Source organism: Silene latifolia, chromosome 10 (genome assembly GCF_048544455.1).
Source record: "Silene latifolia isolate original U9 population chromosome 10, ASM4854445v1, whole genome shotgun sequence".
NCBI lineage: Eukaryota > Viridiplantae > Streptophyta > Magnoliopsida > Caryophyllales > Caryophyllaceae > Silene > Silene latifolia.
The window spans coordinates 18,433,179-18,459,221 of NC_133535.1; the positions used below are offsets into that span (position 1 = coordinate 18,433,179).

At 35.4% G+C, this 26,043-nt stretch overlaps 2 protein-coding genes across 6 annotated transcripts; both read left to right on the top strand.

The window, feature by feature from the left end:
• The first annotated feature begins 292 nt into the window (after window positions 1-292).
• Window positions 293-8,308, top strand: LOC141605293 (inositol-pentakisphosphate 2-kinase-like). Of its 5 annotated transcripts, none has more exons than XM_074423996.1 (9): window positions 293-483; window positions 574-700; window positions 1,399-1,602; window positions 2,808-2,955; window positions 3,340-3,380; window positions 3,533-3,643; window positions 3,827-4,426; window positions 5,103-5,280; window positions 7,748-8,308. In XM_074423996.1, the coding sequence occupies exons 2-8, from the start codon at window positions 578-580 to the stop codon at window positions 5,277-5,279; spliced, it is 1,404 nt and encodes a 467-aa protein (XP_074280097.1). In that variant the 5' UTR covers window positions 293-483; window positions 574-577; the 3' UTR covers window position 5,280; window positions 7,748-8,308. The 5 variants fall into 5 exon arrangements, with proteins under 5 accessions (XP_074280097.1, XP_074280096.1, XP_074280098.1 ...); XM_074423995.1 differs by having other exon boundaries at window positions 7,765-8,308; XM_074423997.1 differs by having other exon boundaries at window positions 7,792-8,164.
• Window positions 8,309-20,847: 12,539 nt separating this feature from the next.
• On the top strand, window positions 20,848-25,837 carry LOC141608114 (protein neprosin-like). The gene is made up of 7 exons (XM_074427466.1): window positions 20,848-21,079; window positions 21,560-21,643; window positions 21,991-22,206; window positions 22,860-23,030; window positions 23,235-23,288; window positions 23,419-23,565; window positions 25,321-25,837. The coding sequence occupies exons 1-7, from the start codon at window positions 20,921-20,923 to the stop codon at window positions 25,708-25,710; spliced, it is 1,221 nt and encodes a 406-aa protein (XP_074283567.1). The 5' UTR covers window positions 20,848-20,920; the 3' UTR covers window positions 25,711-25,837.
• Window positions 25,838-26,043: the final 206 nt, after the last annotated feature.

Consider the following 26,043-nt stretch of genomic DNA (forward strand, 5'->3'; position numbering starts at 1 on the left):
AATTGTAATTTATGATGAAAAATAAGTTCAATTTGGACGATTTAGTGATAGATTATTTGAGAGGAGTTGAGTTTTTGGGTTTTTCTGAGTAGGGGTATGCAAATGGAATTTTTTAGGTAAAATGTACTGAATTAAGTAAAATGCGTACTGCGAAAATAAATTACGTATTTTTTTAGGGGTTTTGTTTGTCTCTCTTGATTTGGGGGTGAGAAATAAAAAGGGTAAATTTGGAATAATGCGTAAAAATATGGGAGATTTAGTAAAGTTATGTGCGGGATTTAGCAAGTGCCTATACATATTTATCAATTTATCAATAGCATCAACGGATTATAAAATTAATTAATTTATTGACATGCATGGTGCACCTGTGACCTGTCTCAAAATGTGCTGGAGAAAACCGGAATAACGTCTTTCAATTGACAAAAACTTACGTCGGCATATTGTTGCCACGCTCCAACGCCATTCATATGTCGGAATTATAGGGTTCGAAAACTCTGCTGATTTTTAATCATTTTAATCATTTTGATCAATTAATTCGATTAATTTGATTAGTTTTTTTGTTAATTTGTTTAGAGGAATGATTGAAACAATTGAGCAAATGGCGATAAAATTGGAGAAAAAAGACGCAGAAGATTGGAAATACAGAGGAGAAGGCGCTGCCAATCTTGTTCTTGCGTACAACGGATCATCTCCTACTTTTGTATGATCTTTGATTTTCTATTTATTCTAGTTATAGCTTTGTTTTGATTTATTGGTTTGTTTGAATTTTGTAAATTTGATTCTGCAGCTGCGTTGTGCCTTTAATGTTTTGATTTTGATAGTCGTTAAATCAGTGACGGAACCAGTATTTGTCGTTAGGATGCGAACTTTTAGAAGCCGAACTAAATTTTTTCGATTCTTGCAACCGCTCCTGCTAGCTCACAATGTCAAAGTACCTTGAAAATACTCCGTAATTAAAATTCAGCATAGACTGAAGAGAATAATTAAAATTCAGCTTAATTCAACCAAGGTAAGCGAAAATGTTGAGAAAATAAGCAAAATTCAGGGGGAATGTATATCGTAATTAGGTTAAGTTCAATGACAAGACTGACAACAAAGACTTAGAATAAGCCCCCGGGTTATGTTTGCCACAAGGTGGCGATAAATGGAAGTAGGAGACAACAAAGACTGAAGAGAATAAGCCCCCGGGTTATGTTTATTACAAGGTGGCGATAAATGGAAGTAGGAGAGACTAGAGAGTGACATGTAAGGGAGTGTAAATTTCCATGATTGAATGCATTGAATTTATGTATTGGCGTGTGTTTATATGCAAGGAAGGGGGATGGTGTTTTGTGTTCTATGGGATTATGTTGCGCTTGAGTTATCTAAAACCATTGGTCACTTTCTACGATATCACAGATGGGAAAAGTAATACGGGTGCAGAAGATCCCGAGGAACATGTCAAAGTATGAGCATGGACGCTCCTTTTTACCCAAGCACGAACTCTTACTCTGGGAAGGCTTTGGTGATATTGTTCGATCACCGAATAAGGAGATTGCTGATCAGCGGTTTGTTCAGTGTGTGATGGCTCCACTGTTAGGAGCTGAGTTTGTTGATCCTGGGGTATGTTGTTTTTTGCATGTTTTTCACATATTGTGTAGTCCATTGCTGTATTAAACCAATTTCCTAGGCTTAAAATCAAGGTTTGCCTAATTCTTCATGGATACGCCACATCTGATACCCTAGAGTGTCTTTTATATTGTGTTGAAGTAAGAGCGATGATGACCGCACTCTTCACGATTCACTAGGGGGCCGAAAGAATCTGGTAACCCATCAGAAAATTACTGTTATTGTGTACTGGAAGTAAAATGCTGCTAAAACAGTGAAATGCTTGCTAAAAAAATCTGTTGGTGTGTTTCATTGAAGGTTATCTCTCTTTCATCAGTGTCGGTGCAAAAGTTTGAGTTTTTTTAATTGTTGGTATATTTGATACACACAAACATCTTTGGTTATCTTCGTATTAGCTCAATCCTTTTTAAAGTATAATGAAGAGTTCGGGTTGGGTTGGGGGTAGGGCGGCCTTAGAGCTCAGCATAGCAAAGGGGGAAACGGAATGACGATTAGAGGAGGAGAAATTGATAATAGAAGTTGGAATTGCCTATGCTTTCAGCTTATTTGTGTATATGTTAATTAGCTGTCACTAATGAAGTGGGCTACTTTTTTGATGGAGGACTATACAGCCACTATAACCTCCCAACATCGGCTATGTCCATTAAAATTTTCACCCATTGGCACAAATCCTCACAATTTCTGCATATTTTTCCCTTGGCTTATTGGTTTAATGAGTTATTATTTAACTTTGATGGAGAAGCAAATTAATACAGTATCACTTTATTACTAGTTTAATAACATGTGCTCTTTGTTGTTTCACTTGTCAATTGTAAAAACAATGGCAGTAACAATATCCATTTTGGCTAGACATATATCGAGATGATGATATCTGCCATGGCAATGTAATTTTGGGATTGAGTAGCTTCTAATATGAATCTGCATGATCAGTATCCCCTCGGTCCCTGCAAATAGTTTTTGTACTCCATTTTAGTCCGTCCGTGCCAATAGTTTACGTTTTTTTATATATACTGTGTGTGGGTGGCGAGTGGGTCCAGGCGTTCTAGCCTAATTGCACATGCTTACATAAAAAGTCGATAGAAAAGCACACAAACTATTTGCTGGGACATAGGCGATACAAGTAGCAAGTATTCAGAAAATTTGGAAAGTATGATACTATGATGCCATTTATGCATTATTGGTGTTCTTTTGACAAGCAGGTATGCGTCCTTGTATCAAAGGAATTTCTGGAGTCAGTTGAAAGAAATGTGCTTTGCCAGCGCCCCCTCTGGAGAGTAAATGCAGCGAAAGTCAACATTTGTTCTGACTCCGTGCTGCTAATGTCAGATCATTCGGTATTCCCATGTAGTGAGTAACCATAGAAAACATTACGTGTATACATATAATATATATAACTAGTGGATTTAAGTTAGGAAACTTATCATTTGTAAACCAAGCACATAGGAAATGGTTAGTATGAAATATCGGTTTACAGTCCAACACTCTGATTGTTCCTCTGATTATAATGCTGGCTAGTGATTAAGTAAACATGTTACTATGTTATGTGCAGTCTTATTGAATAGAAGGAAAAAGGCTGAAAATTTAAGGAAGCTGTGTGTCGTTAGGGCACGTTCTCCTTCTAATAACTAATTTGTTGGTATTCAACCTTGGAAAGATTTGTAAATCTAGATATTAATGATGTCTATACAACAACTCTAACCTCTGATGATGCATCTTATTGTTTTCCCTTAGGCTCAATCAAAAGCGAACCTTGCATATCAGTGGAGATTAAGGTGATCCGTGGTCATAGTTGTACTCAAATATTTTCCTTTTATGTTTTTTTATTGCCCCCTCTACCCCTAAAATCTTCTAATATTAGTCTTTGGAAAACATTGGTATTTTATGTCATAGAACTTACAATAGGTTTATTGGTTCCCATGGGCAGCCCAAATGCGGATTTCTTCCATATTCAAGCTTTGTAGCTGATAAAAATGCCTTCAAGAAGAATGTGACTCGATTTAAAATGCACCAAGCTCTCAAAGTGAAAGATTCCCAGGTAAAATATTTAGTTTTACCACACTGCAATTCCAGTGGGTTTTCTTACAGTTAAGCAGTCCTCCTTCATCAGCTCAGATGCATCTGTGTGTGTCAACAAGTGGCTATGAATTATGAAACGTGCATCTCTCTGTCATTTTACGATTGTTGTGGGTTCCTCTGACACATCATTGTGTCCCCTCAGATATCACAGTTGAGCGAGTTTGATCCTCTTGATTTATTCTCCGGATCAAGAAAGCGGATTGATAAAGCCATTAAGGCCCTAATTGCGACCCCGCAGAATAATCTGCGTGTTTTTCGAAATGGTGCTCTTATATATGGGGGATTGGGAGGTGGTAGCCATGGGACAAGTTTTGCCAAAGCTGAAGCCTTTGAAGATTACATTAGATCTTTCATACGCAGCGAAAATAGCTCAAGCGTTACTAGTTTCGTGAATCTTGTAAGGGAGGCGATAGTAAAATTGGGTGTTCTTGACAGGCTTCTTGAAGTTCAAAAGTTCGATAAATTGGATATTGAGGGGGCAATTCACGCTTATTATGATGTTGTTGCCCAGTCCTGCAAGGTGTGTGGAAATACTGATGAAGATAGAAAATCAAGCAAATACAGCTCTCTTCATTCACTTCCTTTAGAGGAAAGTCGGAAGATTGTGAAGGACTACTTGATAGCTGCAACAGCCAAGGACTGTAGTTTAATGATTAGTTTCCGCCCAATGCATGAAGGGGATCCGGAGTCTCATTATAGAACTGTGTACCTGAACTCAACCAATCAAAGGTTTAAATGCAAGGTATTTTTCACATTTGTATTTATTTTTAAATAGTAAGATTTTTTGTCTAATGCGGTCAATTACTTTATGATCTGATGTAAAGATTAAAACTAAATCCTTACCTTACATCATAAATGATATTGAAGGCAGATGATATAACAAACTCTCTTGCTATAATCCTTGGTCTGCTTGACCTCACATAAATATTAACGTGGCTATCATATGGAATATTTCACTTTGGATGCCCAATGTTCGGAAAAAATTCACTCGAGGTTTAGGTATTACCACTTTGGATATCTCCAATTCGAAACCTTGAGAATACCCGTGGAACTTCGCCAAACCTTAGGCACCGAGTGAAAATGTTCCAATTATATGTAACTTCTATATCCTGATGGAAAACCTGACAAGTGTCGGTCTAGGATATATTTTAAGAATTTGCTAATGAATATTTGCATTCAATATCTTAGTTTTGTGGAGCCCTGTCGCACCGGTTAAGGTGTTGTTGTGTGATCGAAAGGTCACGGGTTCAAGTACTTGGAGCGGCCTCTTTCCAAAATGGTAAGGGAAGGCTTGCCCCTGTTGCACCCTTATGGTGGAACCCTTCCCATGACCCTCGCATTGCGGGGATGCCAGCATGCACCGGGTTGCCCTTTAATATCTTAGTTTTGTTAATGCGGTGTACTTTTCATCCTAACAGGCATGTTTTATTGACCTTGATTTGAAACCCTTGAAGAAAATGGAGTTTTACTATGAGCTGGACCAAAAGATTGTTAACTGCTACAGGCAGATGGTCAATCCAGTGCTTGGAGCTGTGAATGCTGGCACCATCAAGGGGGGTGAAACGGGCTACTGGGAAGAGAGTGACTTCATCTAAGGTACCTTTTGCGTCTCACTATGGAAGCTTAAGTAGTTTTACGTTCAGTTAAATAAAGTTGAGCTTCATCTTATTTCAGAAGAACCCATCCATATCTCCACCTACACCTCTTTTTCTGTCACTGTACACCTCTTATGTACCATATAGTGTGTCCTTTGGGTTGAGAAGGCTGTTTCCTTCTCTAATCTGTTAGAAGATTTTTTAGTTGACTTTCCATTGGGACTAAAGCTCAGCATTTTCCCCCAGGTATGTGGCGTACTGGTATGCCCATAAGGCCATAAGCTAATTGGCAATGCTGTGATTTATGCTCCAACTTTCGCGTTTCTGTCATCTGTCTGTGTTTTGTGATGAAATTATTAGAAATTTGTTATTTTTGTCTTCACATATCTCTTGTGGCATTGATTCTGTCTAATGTCAAGAATTGTAAAAAGTACTTTTGTGAAATGTCAAATCTCAGTGCACTCTCTCCTTGAATACAGCTAGCTTTAACAGATTTCATTAAATTTTAGTAACTTGGTGTGATTACGTTTCTATGTCCAAAGCTTACAAATCATTATCTCTTTGGCTTTCGCATATGAAAAATGCAGCAAAATGACTTGCAAAATACTCTGCCCTTGGTGTGATTACATTTTTCATTATGGTAATTTAAAAACAATCTCTCAGTGTCAAGAGGAGAGGCGACAGATATCCTAGCCCCCTCCTCTCTTCAATTGCAAATTCTCATGCAATTTTTCACAAACCAACACTTATTACGAAGGTCAATGTTTCTTTCAATTTTCAAGGTGTAATTGTTACACTGAACTAAGATTTTTAGTTTTTCAATGTTTTTTTCTTAATTCTTGTGTACCACCCTATAACGACTTACAAAACGAGACAGAGAAAGTACTTTAAGATAAGGTGAACTAAGATTGTAGGCGTCGCTTAATCATCTCTCATATCGGCATAATTCTATACTTTCTAAGGAAGAATCCAGATTTGCTGTGTATTCGTACACCTGTACAGTCATAACTGTGTCATAGAGACAATGTCATGCAAAGCTTCCAGTTCCTGCCTTTACTGAGTGAGATCTGCAACTTACTATTGAGAGTGTGGCTATAGCCACTCCAGTAATCTCCTGTCGCACTCTTTATATGAGATTTTGAGGTAGTGCATTCCAGTAGTCTCTTCGCGCTCTCTCTATCATGAAGAGGCAAGAAGCAAGCAATTCAGTTCTGCTTAATATGTGGAAGATAATTAATTGAGGACACCTTTTTCATGGTAGTGATCAAATAATCAAGATCACCTGCGCAGATTCTGTACAGAACTAATTAAAGGAATGAACTAGGGCTTATGTCACGCCCAAGCTGATCCGAAGTTACCTGATAAATTGAAACTGCCTAACTTGATGTTTACCGGAAAAAGCTTAGGTAAATCCGAGGTGTACCACATTATTGTGCACCCTAACAAATGAGATACCTCCTTTATAATTTTCCATAGATTCTACTTTATTATTTATGAGAGATTGTGGTCTCTTATATAATTCTATTTCTCTCAGGGGCGGTATACTAACTATTGTAAATTGTAATACTCCGTAAAGTAAGTTACGTTCTACCAACTGATATTGCCCAATTTGTAAATTCTATGAATGTTACTCTGAGAAAATGGTGCTTTTTTTGTCTGGAAAAGTACATTGAGGTTCACAACTGCTTTCTTGTTTGTTGCTTCAAGTACATGGTTCTGTTTAGCATCTCTCTTGTCTGCTCTTTGTGTGATGCTAAATACATATATGTGACATGTATTGATGTATCCATTCCAATATCCTCCTAATTTGTTTTTCAGTTGGGTCTTGATAAACAATTTCACCATATTTAGTTTCTTATCCATCTTTGGATGGACAAGAGGGAAACCTATGCATTCTTCAGTATTCTTTGAATATTAGCCTAAAAAACTGGTGTTACATGCGTCTGAGATTCTAAATGTTGGAAAGAAGTCTAGGGACGTGGAGTATAAATTAGTAGCACTCGAGGTCTTCTCTGATGTGCTTGATCATTAAGAGTTGTGTTTGAAAGTCATCTTTCTGTGCATCTGTGTGGCTTGTTAAAAATGATGAATAAGGTTTGTTATCTTTAACCGATTTCTTCTGCATTATATCTGAGCGTACTCTGACATTCTTACATTCTGGTGGCTTTTTAGATAACCTCGCCCTGCATTTCAATATTTGTTCCCGCATTTACTGTAGAAGTGATCAAATGCAGACTCGAGATGGACATTTGCTAGATTAAAATGAATATTATGACCCACAGATGAGCGGCTTGGTCTGTTTATTGGGCGGGCATAGGTACATCTCAAAATATGCACTGCCTACACTCTATACCCGCTTATTTCGCCTGTTGGCCCGACCCATAAACAACTTAATTTTACTGTTTTACCATTTATTGGTTTTTTGGCGGTAGTAGTAATAGTAGTTGTAAACCTGAAGACTGAAGTAGTTCTATTTTGCCTGCAGAAAGCAGTTATATGGGTCGATTTGCAGTGCTCAAAGTGCAGGCAAAAGGTGATGGAAGTGATTGCACCAATAAAAGGAGTCTCCTCCATAGTCCTGGATTCGTCGAGAAACACTGTCACAATTACCGGGAACGCCGATCCTGTGCATATTGTTATTAAGCTGAGGAAATTCCAGAGGACTGCTAGTATTATCAGTGTAAGTCCTCTCAAGAGACTAGAATTCTAAACAAGCGGAGCAGAAAACTGAGAAGAATTAATAAGATGTTTTCTGGTATGGCTGGAATGTTTACTGTAGTAATAAGATGTAAATGCAAGTCTTTTTCTTGTCATATCTCTCCCAAAGACAGAAATTACACAACTTTTGGCATTTAAGAATAGACAATTTTTACGCTGTTTGCTCCTGTTTTTTCTTGTTAGTGATAAGCATGGCGGTACTTATGACTCGGCTTTGAGACATGTGTCAAAACCAGTGGAGCGAGAAGGCTAGCAGGTGCTCGCCTCTCTTGGACAATGAAAAGTTACGTCAAAATTTCGGACTTTTTTTTTTGGTTTACCATGATGTATTACTCGTTTACCATGGGCTACCTTGACACAAAAAGAACATTTAAAAGGGTTGGGTTAAGTGCTGCAGTTGAAGATATACTCTTAAACTTAAACCACGAGCTGTTGAAACTTGAAATTATGTTAATCGTCATTTCAGTTGGCAGCCAAGTCTAATTATATGCCTACAGAAGTCTCTTGTGTGACGGTTTTATCATGAATCAACTCGAATTCTCATGAATGTATGGTATTCCTTGTTTGATAATGTAGGTACCGTATGTTTAAACTTTGCTTTCGTTAATCTGAATGGTGGCTTCGAAAATAATGTACAGGGCCGCTAGAAAACCCGGGATTCCGGGAATCATGGTATTCAAATATCGACTTAAATTGCACCGAAAATCGCTCTTGCAACGGAAATAATGTGGTTAATGGATTAGAAAATGTAGAGTGAAGCAACTTCATTCAATAAGTAGACGCAATACAATTGGTTGTTACTAATGGGAGTGATTGTCATAAGACAACGATCCAACTACAAAATCTTGATAATTTACAATTGACATTACCAACAAGCATTTTGTACAACAGCTGGTGAACGGGAATTTGAGGTTAGATCACTTAGATGCATAAAAAAAAACGGTGTTACTCTTTTACATATGAACTAGTTTTAAACCCGTGCAAAATTGCACGGGTATGTATTTGGGCCAGTATTAATGTTTTTGGATGTATATTTGTTTTTGCATTTATCAGACTTTATCTCTAGTTGGTCTAAATCTACGATCTACATAATTTATGTTTAAATTTGTTACAAATACGTGTTCACATACACTGGTTTATAAGGAAATAACGTAATCTACTCTTGTAAATAAAAATTGCATAGATAAAAAACTTTACATCCGGATAAAAGAAATATAATCTCATATAATCAACTTTAACATATGTATGTAATTCATTTGCGTTTTATGTTCGATCCCGTATATAAATGTTATTCCTTCTTGAAATTATGTAATTTTATTATTAATGTAATTTTGTTTTAAAAATTATGTAATTCAATTTCATTTAATCGCATTTGTAATTCATTCTGCGTATATGTTATTAATTTTATTTACACGGAATGTATAAAATTATTTCATAATATTAATTCATAGAATTTTTTCATAATATTATTTCATAGAATTTGTTGTAAGACGGAAATTATCGCATGTTTGTAAAGACGGAAATCTGAAGAAATAAATACATTGCACACTCACGGGTCCCACCATAACATGAATTTCCAAAAAAAAAAAAAAAAAAAAACTGCATTTATGACGTGGCGCGCTGAGGATTGAGTATTCTCTTTTGTATTAATATAGATAAGATTTTACTCTTTCACGTACATTTATTTCATAAAATTTCCATAGCATTACCCTTCTCATCAATGATCAACCTTGTTCTCTTTTTTCTTTCTCATACAATATAAACAAAATCCTCCCAACTACTTCAATAATGCACCTTAATTTCTCATGTTCAACCACTAATTACTTGTTTTAATCAATACATAACATTAAGGGGGTGTTTGGTTGGAGCTTTTGGAATGGATTGGAATGGATTCAATCCATTCAAGTGTTTGGTTGGAGCATTTTGGAATGGAGTTAGATACTTGATGGATTCTAACTCCATTCCAACCCCTTGGATTCCCATACCCACATCTTCCCCCAAGTTTCTAACTCCATTCCACCTTATATTGTTTTTCTTCTCCATTCCAAGGTTGAACCAAACAACTACAAACAAGTATGGGTATCTAACTCCATACCTCCATGGATTTACACTCTATTCCAATCCATTCCAACACTTTGAACCAAACGACCCCTAATTTTGTTTGATTTAAGTTAATTTGATTGTTATACAGTACTCTGTATATTCTTGTTGATTAACTAAATTTGTTAACTTGGGTTTTTAATTGGGAAACGAGTGATTAATGGTTGGAAATCTGGAATCACAAACAATGATTTGGAAGGAAATATGCTTCTCAAACAATGACGAACAAAGTATTCGTGTGCAAGAAAAAACAAACATCTTCACGCATAGCTTTACATTCACCAAATTTAAGACGGGTTAATGCTTATATAACAACATCGACGAACAAAGTATTCGTGTGCAAGAAAAAACAAACATCTTCACGCGTAGCTTTACATTCACCAATTTTAAGACGGGTTAATGCTTATATAACAACATTGACGAACAAAGTATTCGTGTGCAAGAAAAAACAAACATCTTCACGCGTAGCTTTACATTCACCAATTTTAAGACGGGTTAATGCTTATATAACAACATTGACGAACAAAGTATTCGTGTGCAAGAAAAAACAAACATCTTCACGTATAGCTTTACATTCACCAATTTTAAGACGGGTTAATGCTTATATAACAACATTGACGAACAAAGTATTCGTGTGCAAGAAAAAACAAACATCTTCACGCATAGCTTTACATTCACCAATTTTAAGACGGGTTAATGTTTATATAACAACATTTTGCAATTGCACATTGGTTATAGGTTTTAATCAACGATGAAACACTTCTCAATCACAAAACCAATTGCTTAGCTTCCTTGTTATACATGAGTCGTAGATCTTCAAAGAAAAGCGACACAAGTATTGACGGACGAAGAGGGACAGGTAAGGTCGGCCAGAGCGTAAGTTCGCCGGAGGGACGAATGTCGGTGGTGAAGGGAAGGGTGGGTAAAATCGATTGGGTAAGGGAGATGGAAAATAAAAATGACAAGGGTAAAACCGTAAAAAGCGTATGTGAAAAAGTAAAATACGTATACGGATTTTACTCTTTCACATACGTCTTTTACAATTTTACCCTTGTCATTTTTTTCCATTACTCTCAATTGATTTTTTTTATTCATCTCCCTTCCTTCATCTCCTACTTTCTCCTCTCTTTTTAACTCCCTCTAGCAACCACTCCGTCCAACCTTACTCCGAGTCGACCCGTACTCCGTCTGACATTGCTTGGGTTATTTTGTGCGCCGGCATCATTTATAGGCGTTGGTGGTTATTAGTGTTGCAACGTCGAAGTATTGTGTCGTCACTCGTCAATATGAGTCAATTTAATGGTATCAATTTAATGTCAAACTTACTGTAGTGTTTTGATGTTTACACATCAATTCAATGTCTATTACGTGTTAGTAATGCATAATTGCATAGTATCTTCCGAAAATGGGGTTGCAGAACTCATGATGAAACTGCCATCAAGTTTGTTTAACGATCTGTTCTTGAAATCGACTATTCGGTAGAACTACTCAATCCAGCAATCATCTCTGACGGGGTTTCCTCACACCTGACCAATGACCACCCTAGCCACCGCGCCTTCAACCAATCATAAACCCTAATTGATAATTTGATAATAATTGATAAACAATTAAACATATTAATTTCACTAATTGATAAAACCTAATAATTTCAACAAACAATTTAGATTCGCGTTTGGAAAAAAGTACATATATAACTATATAAGAGTTGATTAGTTTAGATTTAGGAAAAAGGGTATGGAATGGAAAGATAATGAAAAAGTGTATGTGAAAGAGTAAAGTTCGTATGTGAAAAAGTAATTCGAAAAAATACCTCTATTTTAGAACACATAAAAAAAAAATTAGAAAATCCCTTAAATCTAAAGCCCGTCAAAAATTGTGCTAATCATCGGTATCATTTGACATTTATACTCCCTCCAATCCAATCCAAACTACCCATTTGACTCTTCACGGTCTACCAGACGACACTTTGACCACATTTTTCTCCATTTATATATTAGTTTTTTGTGTCGAAATTATAATTTTCCGAAACCTTTTTTTTATAACAAATGTAAATATGTAAATTTTATGTATAAATTTTAAAATTTTGACTAAATTTAATCGATGTCAATATTTAACAAGGTTGACTTTGAAAAGTTTTTTTTTTTTTTTTTTGTTTTTTTTTTTTTTTTTTTGACAGCGGTAAAAAGAGGTATCCCTAACTAGTCATAACCTTACATGCAAGGTCATGAACAATATTATTAAACGACCTAGGTGCATAGCTAAGGGATGGGGTCGGTACATTATTAGCATAAGGAAGTAAACTACAAATGGGGTTGATAGGCAAAGAAGGTTTCTTAATGGGACGATCAGAGCTTGACAATTGCGCGAATATTCCTTTTCTCTTCTTCATTAACTGAGCTTCGGTGGAGTACCTCCAACAAGACACACTTACGCCACGAGGACGTAGAGATTTATGGGAGAGAGATCTACTTTTTGAGAAAGTAGATAAATTGTGTCTTGGAGGTTCATCCCCTTGGCTTTGATTCTTCTTGGAAGTGGCGATTCTCCTTTTCTCGTGCACATTATGAGTAGAGGGGTACCTGCAAAACAGAGGAGTAAAAGGGACTCCCGAAGGCTTCTCAAACGAGGGAATCTGACACTTCTTAGGGCGAGCTGAAAAAACGAAAGGCTGATGGTCATTATAATCATCCTGAGCTGGAGGGCGAATTGAAGAAGTTGTTGTATTCACCAAAAAGGCAGCGTCGCTCGGATCATTAACAATACTCCCAGTGTTACCTTTGGGGAAATGAGTACTAGGAGGAGGAAAATTATCACAAATTGAAGATGTGCAAGACGTCACGTCCTCGGTACAGGACGAGCTCAAAATGACGCTAGGAATATCAGGTTCCACATTGATAACATCAGAAGGGGGAATGTCTTCATTCATAGCCTCCATCATCTTAAATTTCCCCTTTTTAGTACCTCTCCTCTTCTTCTTCTTCTTTCTCTTCTTCTTTTCATTACATCGTTCTCTTATTATAGAGTCTTTCTCCTTAGTAGTCACACCCTTAAGAATTCGAATTGTTAAAGTTGACATATCTCCTTTACGGTAATAGCTCACCGTTCTACCTTCCAACAACTTTTCATAAGAATTTGCGGGGATCCTTAGAGTGGAACTACCGCCTCCCTTTTTGGAGAACTCAAGAACCGACTTTTTAGCACAAATACTTTGAACCTCCTTTCCTTCCATATTCACACTCAGAGTATCATTAATACTCACATCCATTATACTCACATCACTTTGTTCTTCCATCACCTCCGTAACCACGCTTTCACTATCTTTTATACCCGTACCAGATGCCGATGCCGAAACATGAACATGAACAGACTTCTTGTTGTTCCCATCCAAGCAATCTTCAGTAGCAACCTCGAGAACTCTTTTACCATTTTCCTTGATTAGAAGGTGACCTTTTACCACCTCTAACTCCCTTAAGACATCCTTATTACTAGGTTCAACCATTAAGGCCTGAACCAGATCCAATTCAGCTTTCGAAAACCTTTTCAACTTCATATAAGCAACCGCCCTACGAAAAAGTGCCTTAACATTATGAGTGAAAGTGTTCAAAATCAAGGAACATAAACCCGAGGCAGCTCTGTATTCCTCAAGTTTCAGGGCACATGCAGCCATATTAGACATAAGGGAAACAGCAAGATCAGATAGCGCTTGAATATCTTCACCTTCAATATTTCCCAAGCTCAGACTAAGCAATTTACAAGCTTCATCGTAACATGCTGCGGCACTATCAAAGAAATTTTGCCTAAAAAGACCATTCCCTTTATCTTTAAGCTCCTTCACCTCAGCTAAGATTAACGGTGCTAACCCGTGCAAATTCATAAAGTAGCCTAACATCCTATCCCCATCAGTCTCCATAAACCCATCGCTAACATGGGCACTAGCAAAAGCTTCAAGAAATTTATGATAAACGGTAGCGGAAGCCATAAATACACAGTACCGAAATAGGGGTACAATACACCACAACAAACTACTTATAAAACTGATAAAAACGGAAGCAAAACCCCTCGACAAAGAGCAAACACCCAGCAACCAGGCTTGAAAAGAGAAAAACAAATACCCAGAAAAACAAGCTGACTACAACAGAGAGCAGACGATTGGAGAAGACGGTGTCCCCGGTGATTATCAGCCACGAAAATACCAACAACAGCGGGAAACAATCGATCAGACGATCAGACTATAACGTAAAAGGAAACAAACCTGAACCTTAAAGAGACAAAGATCAATCTAGAGTGAAGAAACGGAGATGCGATGGTCGGTATTGACAACCGTCATGCTCGCAGGCGACAAAGCGCAAGTCCCCAAATCCCAATCGCGATTGACGAAGTGAAGCGAAACTAATGCGATAAAAACTCACCGGTTAACAGTGAGGGGAAGGAAAAGAGAAGGTTAAAAGAGTCTCGCCGGCGACCCCAAAGTGGCAGCCGGAGTAGCCGCCGGCGAGGAGAAGCTGGATAATTGGGGGTTTTTATTTTTGGGGTTTTTTTGGATTTTCTCTCTCTTCAGTCAAAAACACTCTTGCACTTTGGTTGACTTTGAAAAGTGAATGGGTAGTTTGGATTGAATTGGAGAAAGTACTTTAAAGCCGAAATATAGAGTGGACAAAGCTTATACTTGTCCTCAAATGAGAGAAAATCAACTTTTCTCTCAAGACCATCTAAGCTTGAGATCAGGTTCAAACTGTCCTGACAATCGTTCGAGTATGAAATATGATAGACTATTACAAGGGTTTTAGATCCTTTGTCAATTCTATATCTATGAAATTATTCACGAAATACACATTTTCTCATTTTAGACGAACACTATCCGTTTAAAGTTATAGAAGAATAGTGTCCCTCTCACAAAATGAGAGTGGATAGTGCAAGTGGGTGGGAAATGGATACCCCCACTTGCATTTTGTGAGAGGGTCACGATTCGTCTACAGGTTTAGACGGATAGTGTCCGTCTACAATGATGAGAAGGACTGAAATACACAAATTAGTCTATACTCTATAGCTTTTGTTATAGCATGAGCAATCCTATTAAGGTTTCTTGGATAGTGACTAAGAGAAATGACATGAAAACATTAAAGAAAGTAGAAAACTTAAAATGTAAGCAACTTCTTGATTGATAACTCCCCAACCATTAAGCTCAAGGATGAGGTTCGAGCAGTCTGAAGTTGCGTCAATATGTCGATACCTAAGAGCAATAGCATCAGCGCAAGCATACTTCAGTGCTATTGTCGAGCAGACTTCGCCCAGAAAGCAACCCGTACTATATGAAACATAGAACCAATCTTGTCTTGGAGAAACCATCCAGCATTAGCTCGCATATTTCATTTCCACGAAGTATCACATTTAATACGAATATGACCTGACAAATTACAGACCCAATCAAGCATAGCGGAAAATGATTTGTAATAAGAAAGTACTCTCCATGTCGTCAGGAGCACCACGAGCCATATCAATCATCCCTTTTCTTTTGTCTTTCTCAACTTGAATATTATTATCAGCGTCCGTCGTTATTGAATTGAGGAGGCTATAATAGTCAATAAATACACTTTGAAAAACAACTTTATAGCACGCACACCAGATATGCCATATGGCCATATGGGTACTAACAAACAAGGATATAGAGGGAGTAGGACTCGGTAATTTGTGCAACTAGTACAGCCAGTTAATAATCCATTGTTGGATAGAGATATTATTTCCAACAGAGGTTTTAATACACAACGGAGAAGCAGCCCAAACCCGAGAAGCATATGGACAATCACGAAACAAATGATCCAACGATTCTAAAGAAGCAGAATGGGAAGGGCAAGAACTGCAATAAAAATCCCACCGGAGGTCTTTGTTTCGTGCCGCTTCGCCACAAGATAACGATTTAGAAATAATTCCATAAAAAAAGTTTCCATTTATTATGAATAGGAAGACGCCATAGCCTTTTCTTCCAGAAATCAATAGACAAAAGTTCCATACGAGACTTATCCTTAATGGATGCTTTTACAGTCCACAATCTAGAAAATGCTAAAGCATAACCACTCTTACTAGAATAATGCCCATTTGAAGTCAAATTCCAATATAAACAATCAGGTTCATCTTCCAAAGGAATAGAAGTTGAAAAAACAAACGACATAACATCCGGGCCACATAAATTAAGAAATTCCCCATAATCCCATTCGCCAGATGGATGTTGTAATAGAGAAACCGTCAGAGACGGTTTGTGCGATAAGTCAGTAGCAGACAGTGATACCGTTTGTCCCAAAGAGGCACCATTAATCCACTTATCCTGCCATATATCCAGAGAGGAAGGAAATCCCACTTGCCAAGCTAAATTGTCCTTTAGCAAATCAAACCCCTATTGAATACATCTACCACCCCATGAAGTAGAACCTTTCACAATAAAACCCAAATTTATAATATTCTCCTTCGTAAACACTCAGAATTACTAATAATCCTCTCCATCCAACCTTGGAAGGCAAACTTTGATTTACACAACCATATGACGAATTCCTAAACCTCCACTAGCCTTGGAAGAGTGAAGAAATAATCTACTACATCAGCGAATTCTTTTCCATACTTGACTACCACCTCACCAAAATTGTGAAATTAAAGAATCAATCTTAGATGTCACGCTTACCGACATTTTAACTACAGATAGAGATTAAATGGATAGTGAAGATAGAACCGAACAAATAAGGGTTAATCGACCAACAACGGACAAGAAAACATTATTTCAGCTAAGAATCCGCTTACAAACTTTCTCAAGGACTAAAGCTACGATCTCCTTCTTACTAGAACCAAACTCAGTAGGTAAACCCAAATACAACCCCATTGCTTTTCCACTCGAAACCTTAAGAACTTTCAAACAATCAACAATGACACGAAGAATACAATTCGAACTGAATGTCATCGCCGACTTACTATCATTGATTAGTTGGCCAGGATGATAGCAATATAGTTCGAAATGTCGCGTAACTCGTGACAATTATGTGTAATTGATTAGTAAATTCTTAGCTATGACTAATAACTTAAAAATTGATTTTAGGGTAGTCTCGTTGCCTTTTTGAGTAAAATGTTGAGCTTATTTTTTCATGGAACATCAAATAAAAGCTTTCGTTGGGTCTTATTTTTCGATTACTATAATGGATATTTTAATCTTTTTAGGTTGTCAATTTAAGAAAGACGATATAATAAGTTTTGCTATTTTAGTAAAACTTTTGAATAAAAGAATATCGAGATTCTTGTAAATTCATCGGGCTATAGGACCAAGATTCTGTTATGTGCAAAATCACTGGAAAATCTTGTATTGTGAGAGGGTGAAAAGCAAAACTCACCTACTTTTCTCTTCAAAAAGTTGGCCGATGAGTCTAATTCAAGCGAGTAAAGGGAGTAGAGGCATCCTGGTAAAAATTTCTCTTCCTTTGCCAAGAAAAGTGATTGAGGCAAGTGGATCAATGCAATGCATTGTCAAAGCATCTTTCCTTTGAAAATTGTTCATTAGGGCCTTTGTGAGTATTCCTTGTGGCCATAGAAATTAAATGTGGGTGCATTGGAAATCTTGACATAAGCGAAGAATTGTTTATGTCTATATTATAGATGATAGTTTATGAGATGGCGTCTGAACTTGTAGCCTGGGAAAGTTTTGTAATGTTTTTTTTTATACATTGTTATAACGTGCAAATTTAGTTGGATGTGTGGGTTAAGGTTGGCAAATGAGTGAGAAATGTTCTATTGGAAGGAATGTCTTTGCTATTGATTTTTTACAAATGAAGTTTAGTTGGATGTGTGGGTTAAGGTTGGCAAATGAAGTGCCGATGTATAGGTTAGTAAGTTGGCTAAATCCATACTTGTTGTCTTGTTGATACTTTATGTCCTAGATTTTTTTAGGTTATGGGATGTCTAGATTTTTACAAGAATTTTTAGAACTTCTAGGGTAAGCTAAGGTGGTGTAAAATATTATTCGTACATAGGTTTTTTTTTTTAGATTACAATCCTCTATTGCTAAAAGAATAGGCAATTCTGGTCCTCTATTACTAAAAGAATAGGCAAATCTAGAAATTTTCCCGCTCAAATCACTTGAACCTATAAATTAGGCCTTAATATATTTGGTCATTCTCAAGTATTGGGCTTAACATTTTTACTTATTCTATAGTCGATAATACAAATATTTGCCTACTTTATAATTCTTATATGTGAATATTTGTACAAAAATTTATTCTACCAAAGTACTTTAGACTATCATTTATTTTAGGTGTGACATATTATACGGTATATGTTATATTGTAAGGCTACTATATATTGTACTCAATTATAATCACTTTTTAACCATAAACTATTACACCCGTGAAAATCACAGAACTATTTTAGAGGCTAGTATCGGTTGTCGCCCAAAATTTCATAATTTACGAGACGATCTTTTGAAGTGATTGTAAAATCTGTTATGTTAGAACTTCTGGTACTCTAACATTCAACTCAGACGGTATGCATACAATTTAATGATAAATTCTTTTAATATGGTTCTTTCATAACATTATCTATATGTTCCTAACACGAAAATAAGGTTGGATATTTTTTCAATAGCACCTGAATAAATGGGTAATGTTATATCATGAGGACAAGATTGTATTATGAGTTTTTGTGACTTTTATATTAATCGAAGCAAAAAAATACTCAAATTATTGTTTATGTGTATTGCTTTTAGTTGAAAGTACTTTTTAGTATTTTTCCTTTCCCTCTTTATATACATTTTTTTTAGTCATTCCATCTTCCTCCATAATTGCATTCCTAACTATAAAGTATATTTCTCATCTTACTTTATAATGAATTGTTACTCCCCACCAGATCACCGTCCTTTATAGGTGGTTGTGAAAATTGATCCATTCTTTATTGGTGGTGGTCTTGTAGATAGATTGATTCTAAATGTCTTCTGAATAAACGATAGAAAAAAAGCATAAAGTAATGTAAAATAATGCTCTCTTAAATTGCCCTGAAAGTGATTGCCAAATATATATGCTCCAAAGTAACATTACATTCTACACAACAAAGAATTAATCATGTAAACCTATAAATATATCAAATAAATTAACAAAAAAATACAATGATGAATATATAATTGGAATATGCAACATATAATGTTAGCCGAAACAAACATTCTCAAGAAAATAATTGATGCATATATCAAATATGTGGAAAGTGGGCATTTAGATACCTTTGCACATTAATAGTTGGACTATTGAACTTGGATGTGGACACTATTTTGTACAAAGTAAGAAAAAAAAAGTTAGGAACACGCATTATAAAAATATAAACATTTTTTTTTATTACTCCAAGAATTCGTTGTGATTTTTTTACTATGCTTTAGACGATCCAAATAGTCGAATGAATCACAAGGATTATTACCACTTTCTGGTCATATTTGGATTAGGAGAGTACATATGAAAAAGGAAAAAAATTGTAATGAATGAAAATAGATGGATATGGCTTATGTGTATGGATTATGAGTACTTCTTGGATGAGGATGCTTGTTTCTATACATCACCTTCAGATGTAATACATTTGTTTTATACATCACCTTCAGATAAGGCTACTCAGACTGGGATGTCTGATTTTGTGCCCGACCATGTTGTAGCTGATGCTGCTCAGCGTAAGTGTGCCAAGTACCGGGATTTGTGCACGACGGCTAGTTATGGTTTCTTACCCTTCTCTTTCTCTTCGCCGGGGGAGCTGGATACGGACGTTGTGGCTTTTCTCAAGCGGATTCATAAATTCTCTGTGTCTCAGAATGCAGGGGCTCGAGCGGCCGCTTACATTTTTACTAGACTTAGCTTCGTTATTGCTAAGGGAGTGGGCACCCAGATTGTATCTCGATTGCCCATCAATTTCTTGTAAAATTTGATTTGATCTCAACAAAAAGTTACGGCTTATAAAAAAATAATAAATAAATAAATAAATAAATAAATAAATAAATAAATAAATAAATAATAATAATAATAATAATAATAATAATAATAATAATAATAAAAGTTGCGGTTTGATCTCTCAATTATTATTATTATTATTATTATTATTATTATTATTGATTTAATTTCTAAATAAAAGTTGCAGTTTTTATTAAAATAAAATAATAATAATAATAATAATAATAATAATAATAATAATAATAATAATAATAATAATAATAAAAATAATTCATTTTCACAAAAAAATTAGTTTTGGTTAATATTTAGAAACTAAAATCCGTTACATTTGAAAGTGAATATGTTATTTTGGACCTAAGTCAAGGATATGGTTACGATAACATAAGTTGTGGTAGGGATGATGTCGGAGATAAAGATAATGGTGGTGGTTGGAGAGTGGGGAGTAGATATGGAACGAGATGTGGCTAAAGAAGTTTTCTCTTTTGTTCATTAAATGATTTTTACTTATATACTTCCTCCATTTTCATATGATGTACCCATTTTATTAAAATACTCCACTCATATATTCAACAAATGGGTACATCATATAAACACGGAGGAAGTATATACAAAGAGAGATAGAGAGGATGGTTTATTTGATTGTGTGGCATCATTAAATAAGGGATGATATTTGGATTTTTAGTGATTATTAAAAATATTTGGTTTTTATGGAAAAACTAGATTCTCATATATTTATTACCAATTCTATTTTTATATCGCATCTTTAGTCATCTCAGTTTAAAAGATCCACACACAGACACACACACACACACACACCCATTATTCTTATGACGTATAACAATTCAAACAAAAATACTTAGCTTACTTGTAGACATGAAACTCCCGGTTGAAATAATTAATGTTATCATTCTGATTACTATGGTGAGCCATGGAGTTGGTGGAAGTATCACAGAATTAATATCCCAAGAGAAAAATGGAGGGTTACAAGAGCAACTTGATAGTTTGAACAAACCACCAATTAAGAGCTTTATGGTTAATTTTTTTCTCTCTCTTTTAATGTTATTATTAAAACCTACAAACAGAAGTGTCTACTCATATTGTGTAGCCATCAACTTTTTCATTTTATTTATTTACATTTTTATAAATAAAGAAATCTAATGCACCAAAAAGAAAAAATAAAGAAAGAAAACTATGTTTATCCTCTAAAATATGACCAACTTATCTCACCATTATGGATGAGGAAGGAAAGTGAAAGTCAATTACTTTCAACCCATCTCGAAGATGTAGAACATGAATGCCCTAAACTTTTTTCATTTTATTGTTGATGATTTTGTCAATTGGTTTTACAATGGAAATAGGCTCATATGTATTACCATGAATGGCCACTTGATGTGCATATGCCTTCTTTTTTCTAATGTATGTCTTTATTTTTGGGAATATCTTTTGTTGCACTATATTAAACGTGTGCGAGTTTCTGAAACTTGACACTTTGTTTCTCCTTTTTTCCGATAGAAACATGGTGGTATAATTGACTGTATTGATATCTACAAGCAACCGGCTTTTGATCACCCTTTGCTCAAGAATCACAAACTACAGGTACATTTTCTATTTATGTCCTCTTTAATTGGTTATCAACATCAATGAAAATTGGACCCACAAAATGTAGAAATCAAAATTAAATGTTGTGTAATACTTCACACTATTATTGTAAAACTCAAAATTAGGAGAGCCCTTCTAAGGTCCTCCACTTATCAATTGATTTATTTAAGTTTGACATATTATATTGTTATCATGTGAATTTCAGAATATATTATGATATTATTATATATAGTAATGATACTATTAAATTTAGTAATATCAGGTGATGCAGACTTATTTTTCTTCTCAAACATGATTGTTATGTTTGATTTTTAACTAATAAAAGATGTCACTCTTGTAAATAGATGAGACCTAGCTCTCTGCCCAAACCAGCAGAGCCATTATTTACAAAGAAGACAAGATCAACAGTTGGATTGGGAGATGAGGTTGAATTATGTCCTTATGGGACAGTCCCATTCAGGAGACTTCAAAAGGATGATTTACTCCGAGGAAAGGCTCTTCAAAACCAAAGACATCCTAGACCTGGATCTCCAAATGCAGTTCTTGCACCTGGTATGCACGTAAGTATGATCACACTTCACAACAACATAACCTTTGATTGGAAAACGTATGCTTAGTAATCTGTGTTACCTCGACTCCTCATTTTTAGGACGTTATCCCTATGAACATACACGTACATGGATATAGGTATGGATTTCGTACTCGACAATTCTTATAGGATGCTAAACTATTGAGATTTGCACAACCAACATAGTCGAACAGAGTTATATAAATAACTTTTGTATTATATTTAATGATTTTTACATCTTTTTGTCAAAATTCTTTCCATTATACTTAAAAATTAAAATGTCTCAAATTAGAAGTGTATTATTGCTTTAAAAATATGTCCCTCCATCGGTATCCTCATTTTAGACAGGTTTCCCGTGTTTAATAAATTTAGGCATGCCAAGTCCGACACCCAAAACCGTAGAATCGCTAGACTTTATTATTGGGATCTTAATTCGTCAACCATTTTTCTTATAATGTCAAGTACTACAGTTAATAGCGGGAAAATGGGTTAAATTAATAGGGTGGCTCCCCCAAATGAACTTACACAACTCACAACTAGTTCTAGTAACGTTGTTTTATAATGTTCTTACTAAGTTTTCGCCTAACAAACTCAAATCCTAACCTCTGCTATGGATTGTGATCATGCGATTTTGTATATGTATAGTATGCTGCAGTCACAACTCCGGTGAATAATGCGTCGTTACTATTTCTCGGAGGAAAAACATCATTAAGTATATATAATTTGACGGTAGAAGCTGAGCAACTTAGTGAGGCTTTTTTATGGATTGGAACTGGTGTTGATGGTCCATACAACAGTGTAGAGTATGGATGGACTGTAAGTCATTTATCTTCTACCGCCTCTTATAGTCTTATTTGAAATGAAATTTGTCTAATCTCTAATCATAAAATCATTTATTTTGTACATATAGTTAAAATCAAAATACCAATTCGAAGGATTTGAAGTTATCATCCACAAACACAACCTTATTAAAACGTAACATTTCATATTTTACTGAGATTTTTTTATTTTATTTTCCAGATCAATCCACTGCTGTATGGGGATCATGAACCACGAACATATAGTTTATGGACAGTAAGATTTAACACTTTGTTACTATAACAAATTAGGAAATATATTATTTAATATTGTACATATTCAAATGTATGACCAATACTGGGTCTTCTATTTTATTTGTTATTGGTGTTCTTTTGTTAAACTTCAGGCAGATGGTCTGCACAACACAGGATGCTACAATGCACTTTGCCCAGGCTATGTGCAAGTAAGTCGAAGGAGGATCATGGGGGGAGTTAACTATCCGGTATCTATTCCAGGAAAATCAGTGTTTGCCATGGTATTTAGTATCGTCAAGGTAAGTACTCAAATATAATTTACAAATTGTTTCAGGTAGTGTTTCAAAAAGGGAAATTGATTTCCTTTTCATAATTTCAATTATGGTATGTTTGGGACATAGAATTGGAATTGAATTCCTTAACCGAGACATTTTAAGCATTTGGGAAACTCCTATAATTTGAAATTGAAATTGGACTCAATTCCTTATCAATTTCACCTAGTTAAAATTTGGGGCTCTCAAATGTCTACCATATATAGTCATTTCAATTCTATCACTATTTACATTTTTTTTATGCAAATTGTAATACTCTACAGAACCGAAGACGTTATTCGGGTGGGGTACCCCTTTGAAGAGGTCCATTGATAGGCTTGAAATCTGACTAATGCTTAAGGGATTGAAAGTGCTACTCATATCAACAAAGTGCACTTTCATTTCTGTTTATCCATGCAAAAGAACTCCACAGTTAAGCTTGCTTGGCTGGGAGTAGTCTTATGATGGGTGACCTCCCGAGAAGGTTCCCGAGATGTGCATGAATGAGGACAAAATACATTGGAAAAGACCACGTGTTGATATGTGGGCCATGTACACAGCTGCCTGACGAGCTATCGTGAGTGACCGCTCTCGACCATGGTTTGAGCCGGGGTGTACTTGCACAAATATCATCGCAATATTTTTATTTATGATATTCTTTCCAATCACAAATATTTTCCGTGATAATATTTAGTTTTTTTCATAAAAAAAGAATCAATGACCTCGACCCATATTCGTCCATCCCAATTCCAATTCCATGGGTTTCCCAATTGAATTTTTGGAATTGAATTTAGATTTGATGCAAACATTTTAAGTTCTACAATTGAAATCGTGACAATGAAATCAGTTGCATATTTCAAAACACTACCTTATAGAAATTAAATGTTTGAATTTAATTCCAAATCAAATTCCAAACATTTATTTAGAGATAATGTGGAATTCATTTCCGAATTTCAATTTCTCAATTGTGTTTGAAAAACCTATGAAATTGGGATTAGCCGAGGAGGGTATGGGTTGAGGTCACCAATTTTTATTTTTATTTTACTAAAAAAAGAAATGTTGTGAGGTAAAGTATTTGTGGTTGGAAAATGTATCATACAGAATTTGCATCACAAAAAAAAGTTTATTATAATCTAGACTTGAAATAAGTACTATAGGATAGGTACTTTGAGAGCCTTAAATATTAATAAGAAATTGATAAGGATTTGAGTCCATATTTTGAATTATAAGGTCTTCCGAACGCTTAAACTGTCTCAATTACGGAATTGAATTTCAATTGTAGGGTCCCAAACACCATCATAATATTGTTATAATAAAGGGGCTTATTCATAATTGTAATACACATCAGTTAGTATTCTAGCTCTATAACACTTTCACAACTTATTCTGTACGCCAAATCACTTGTATTGAAGTAGCCCCAAATTAGATTTTAGTACGATAAATATCATTTGACTGTAAGTCTAATCAAAACCAAATCTTATTTTTATTGAATTCAAATTCAGATTCGTGACAGATATCTTACAATGTTAGTCCTCTTGATCAAAATGTTAGGACGCATATACAAAATTAATAATATAATATACATTAGGTATGTCTCGGTTATGTAAAGTCGTATATTGGAATGAGATCTAACTTGGCAGGAATAAGTAATAACATAATTGTCCCGTGTCTAACAGATCCAAATCAATGCTTGATTATTATATTCTTACTCTCTAAGGGCAATTAATTAATCATGTCTTGTAGGATCCGAAAACAGGTAATTGGTGGCTATATGAGGACTTAATGATTGGAAAGAATGAACCCGTGGGTTATTGGCCCAACGAGTTGTTTCCAACAATGAAACCTGGAGCAAGAGTGGTGCAATTAGGAGGGAAGGTCTACAGTCCTCCCAACTTACATAAAGATGCACCAATGGGATCTGGAGCTTTTGTCGCCGACGATTTCATGAGAACTTGCTATGCTGCTAATATCGAATTTGTTAACTCGGAGAACCTGTTTCATGTTCCAAAAACTGTGTCAATGCAAGTGACCGCTGATATTCCTAATACTTACAAGGCTGATTATCTCGGAGATGCAGCGAAACATCATCATCCGGAAAGAGGGTATACCCTCTTGTTTGGGGGACCTAAATAGTACCTAATCTTTTCAATCAATTTCATTACTCAAATTCCTTTCTGGTATATATTGAAAATATAGTGAAATGGTACGCATGTAAGGAGTTACATTGAAAGGATAAAATAAATCGAAACAAAAACATTATATTGGATCTTATATTTTAACTTCCTATCGTGAATCTTTTTTCTGCTATTTCAATAAAATTTTGCAATTTAAAGAATTTTTCAATCTCAAATGAAAAAAAAATTCACTTGAAGTATTACTCTAAATTTTGTGATGAAATTTAAGTGAAGTATTTTATCAAAAGAAATGGCTTGTAAATAGGACACCGCTCGTAGGTTAGAGTATGCC

Coding starts and splice junctions, on each gene's coding strand:
- LOC141605293 (XM_074423996.1), top strand. CDS start 578: ATGATTGAAACAATTGAGCAAATGGCGATAAAATTGGAGAAAAAAGAC. Junction 3,381..3,532: donor GCATATCAGTGGAGATTAAG/GTGATCCGTGGT, acceptor TCCCATGGGCAG/CCCAAATGCGGATTTCTTCC. Junction 3,644..3,826: donor TCAAAGTGAAAGATTCCCAG/GTAAAATATTTA, acceptor GTGTCCCCTCAG/ATATCACAGTTGAGCGAGTT.
- LOC141608114 (XM_074427466.1), top strand. CDS start 20,921: ATGAAACTCCCGGTTGAAATAATTAATGTTATCATTCTGATTACTATG. Junction 23,031..23,234: donor GTGTAGAGTATGGATGGACT/GTAAGTCATTTA, acceptor TTTATTTTCCAG/ATCAATCCACTGCTGTATGG. Junction 23,566..25,320: donor TGGTATTTAGTATCGTCAAG/GTAAGTACTCAA, acceptor CATGTCTTGTAG/GATCCGAAAACAGGTAATTG.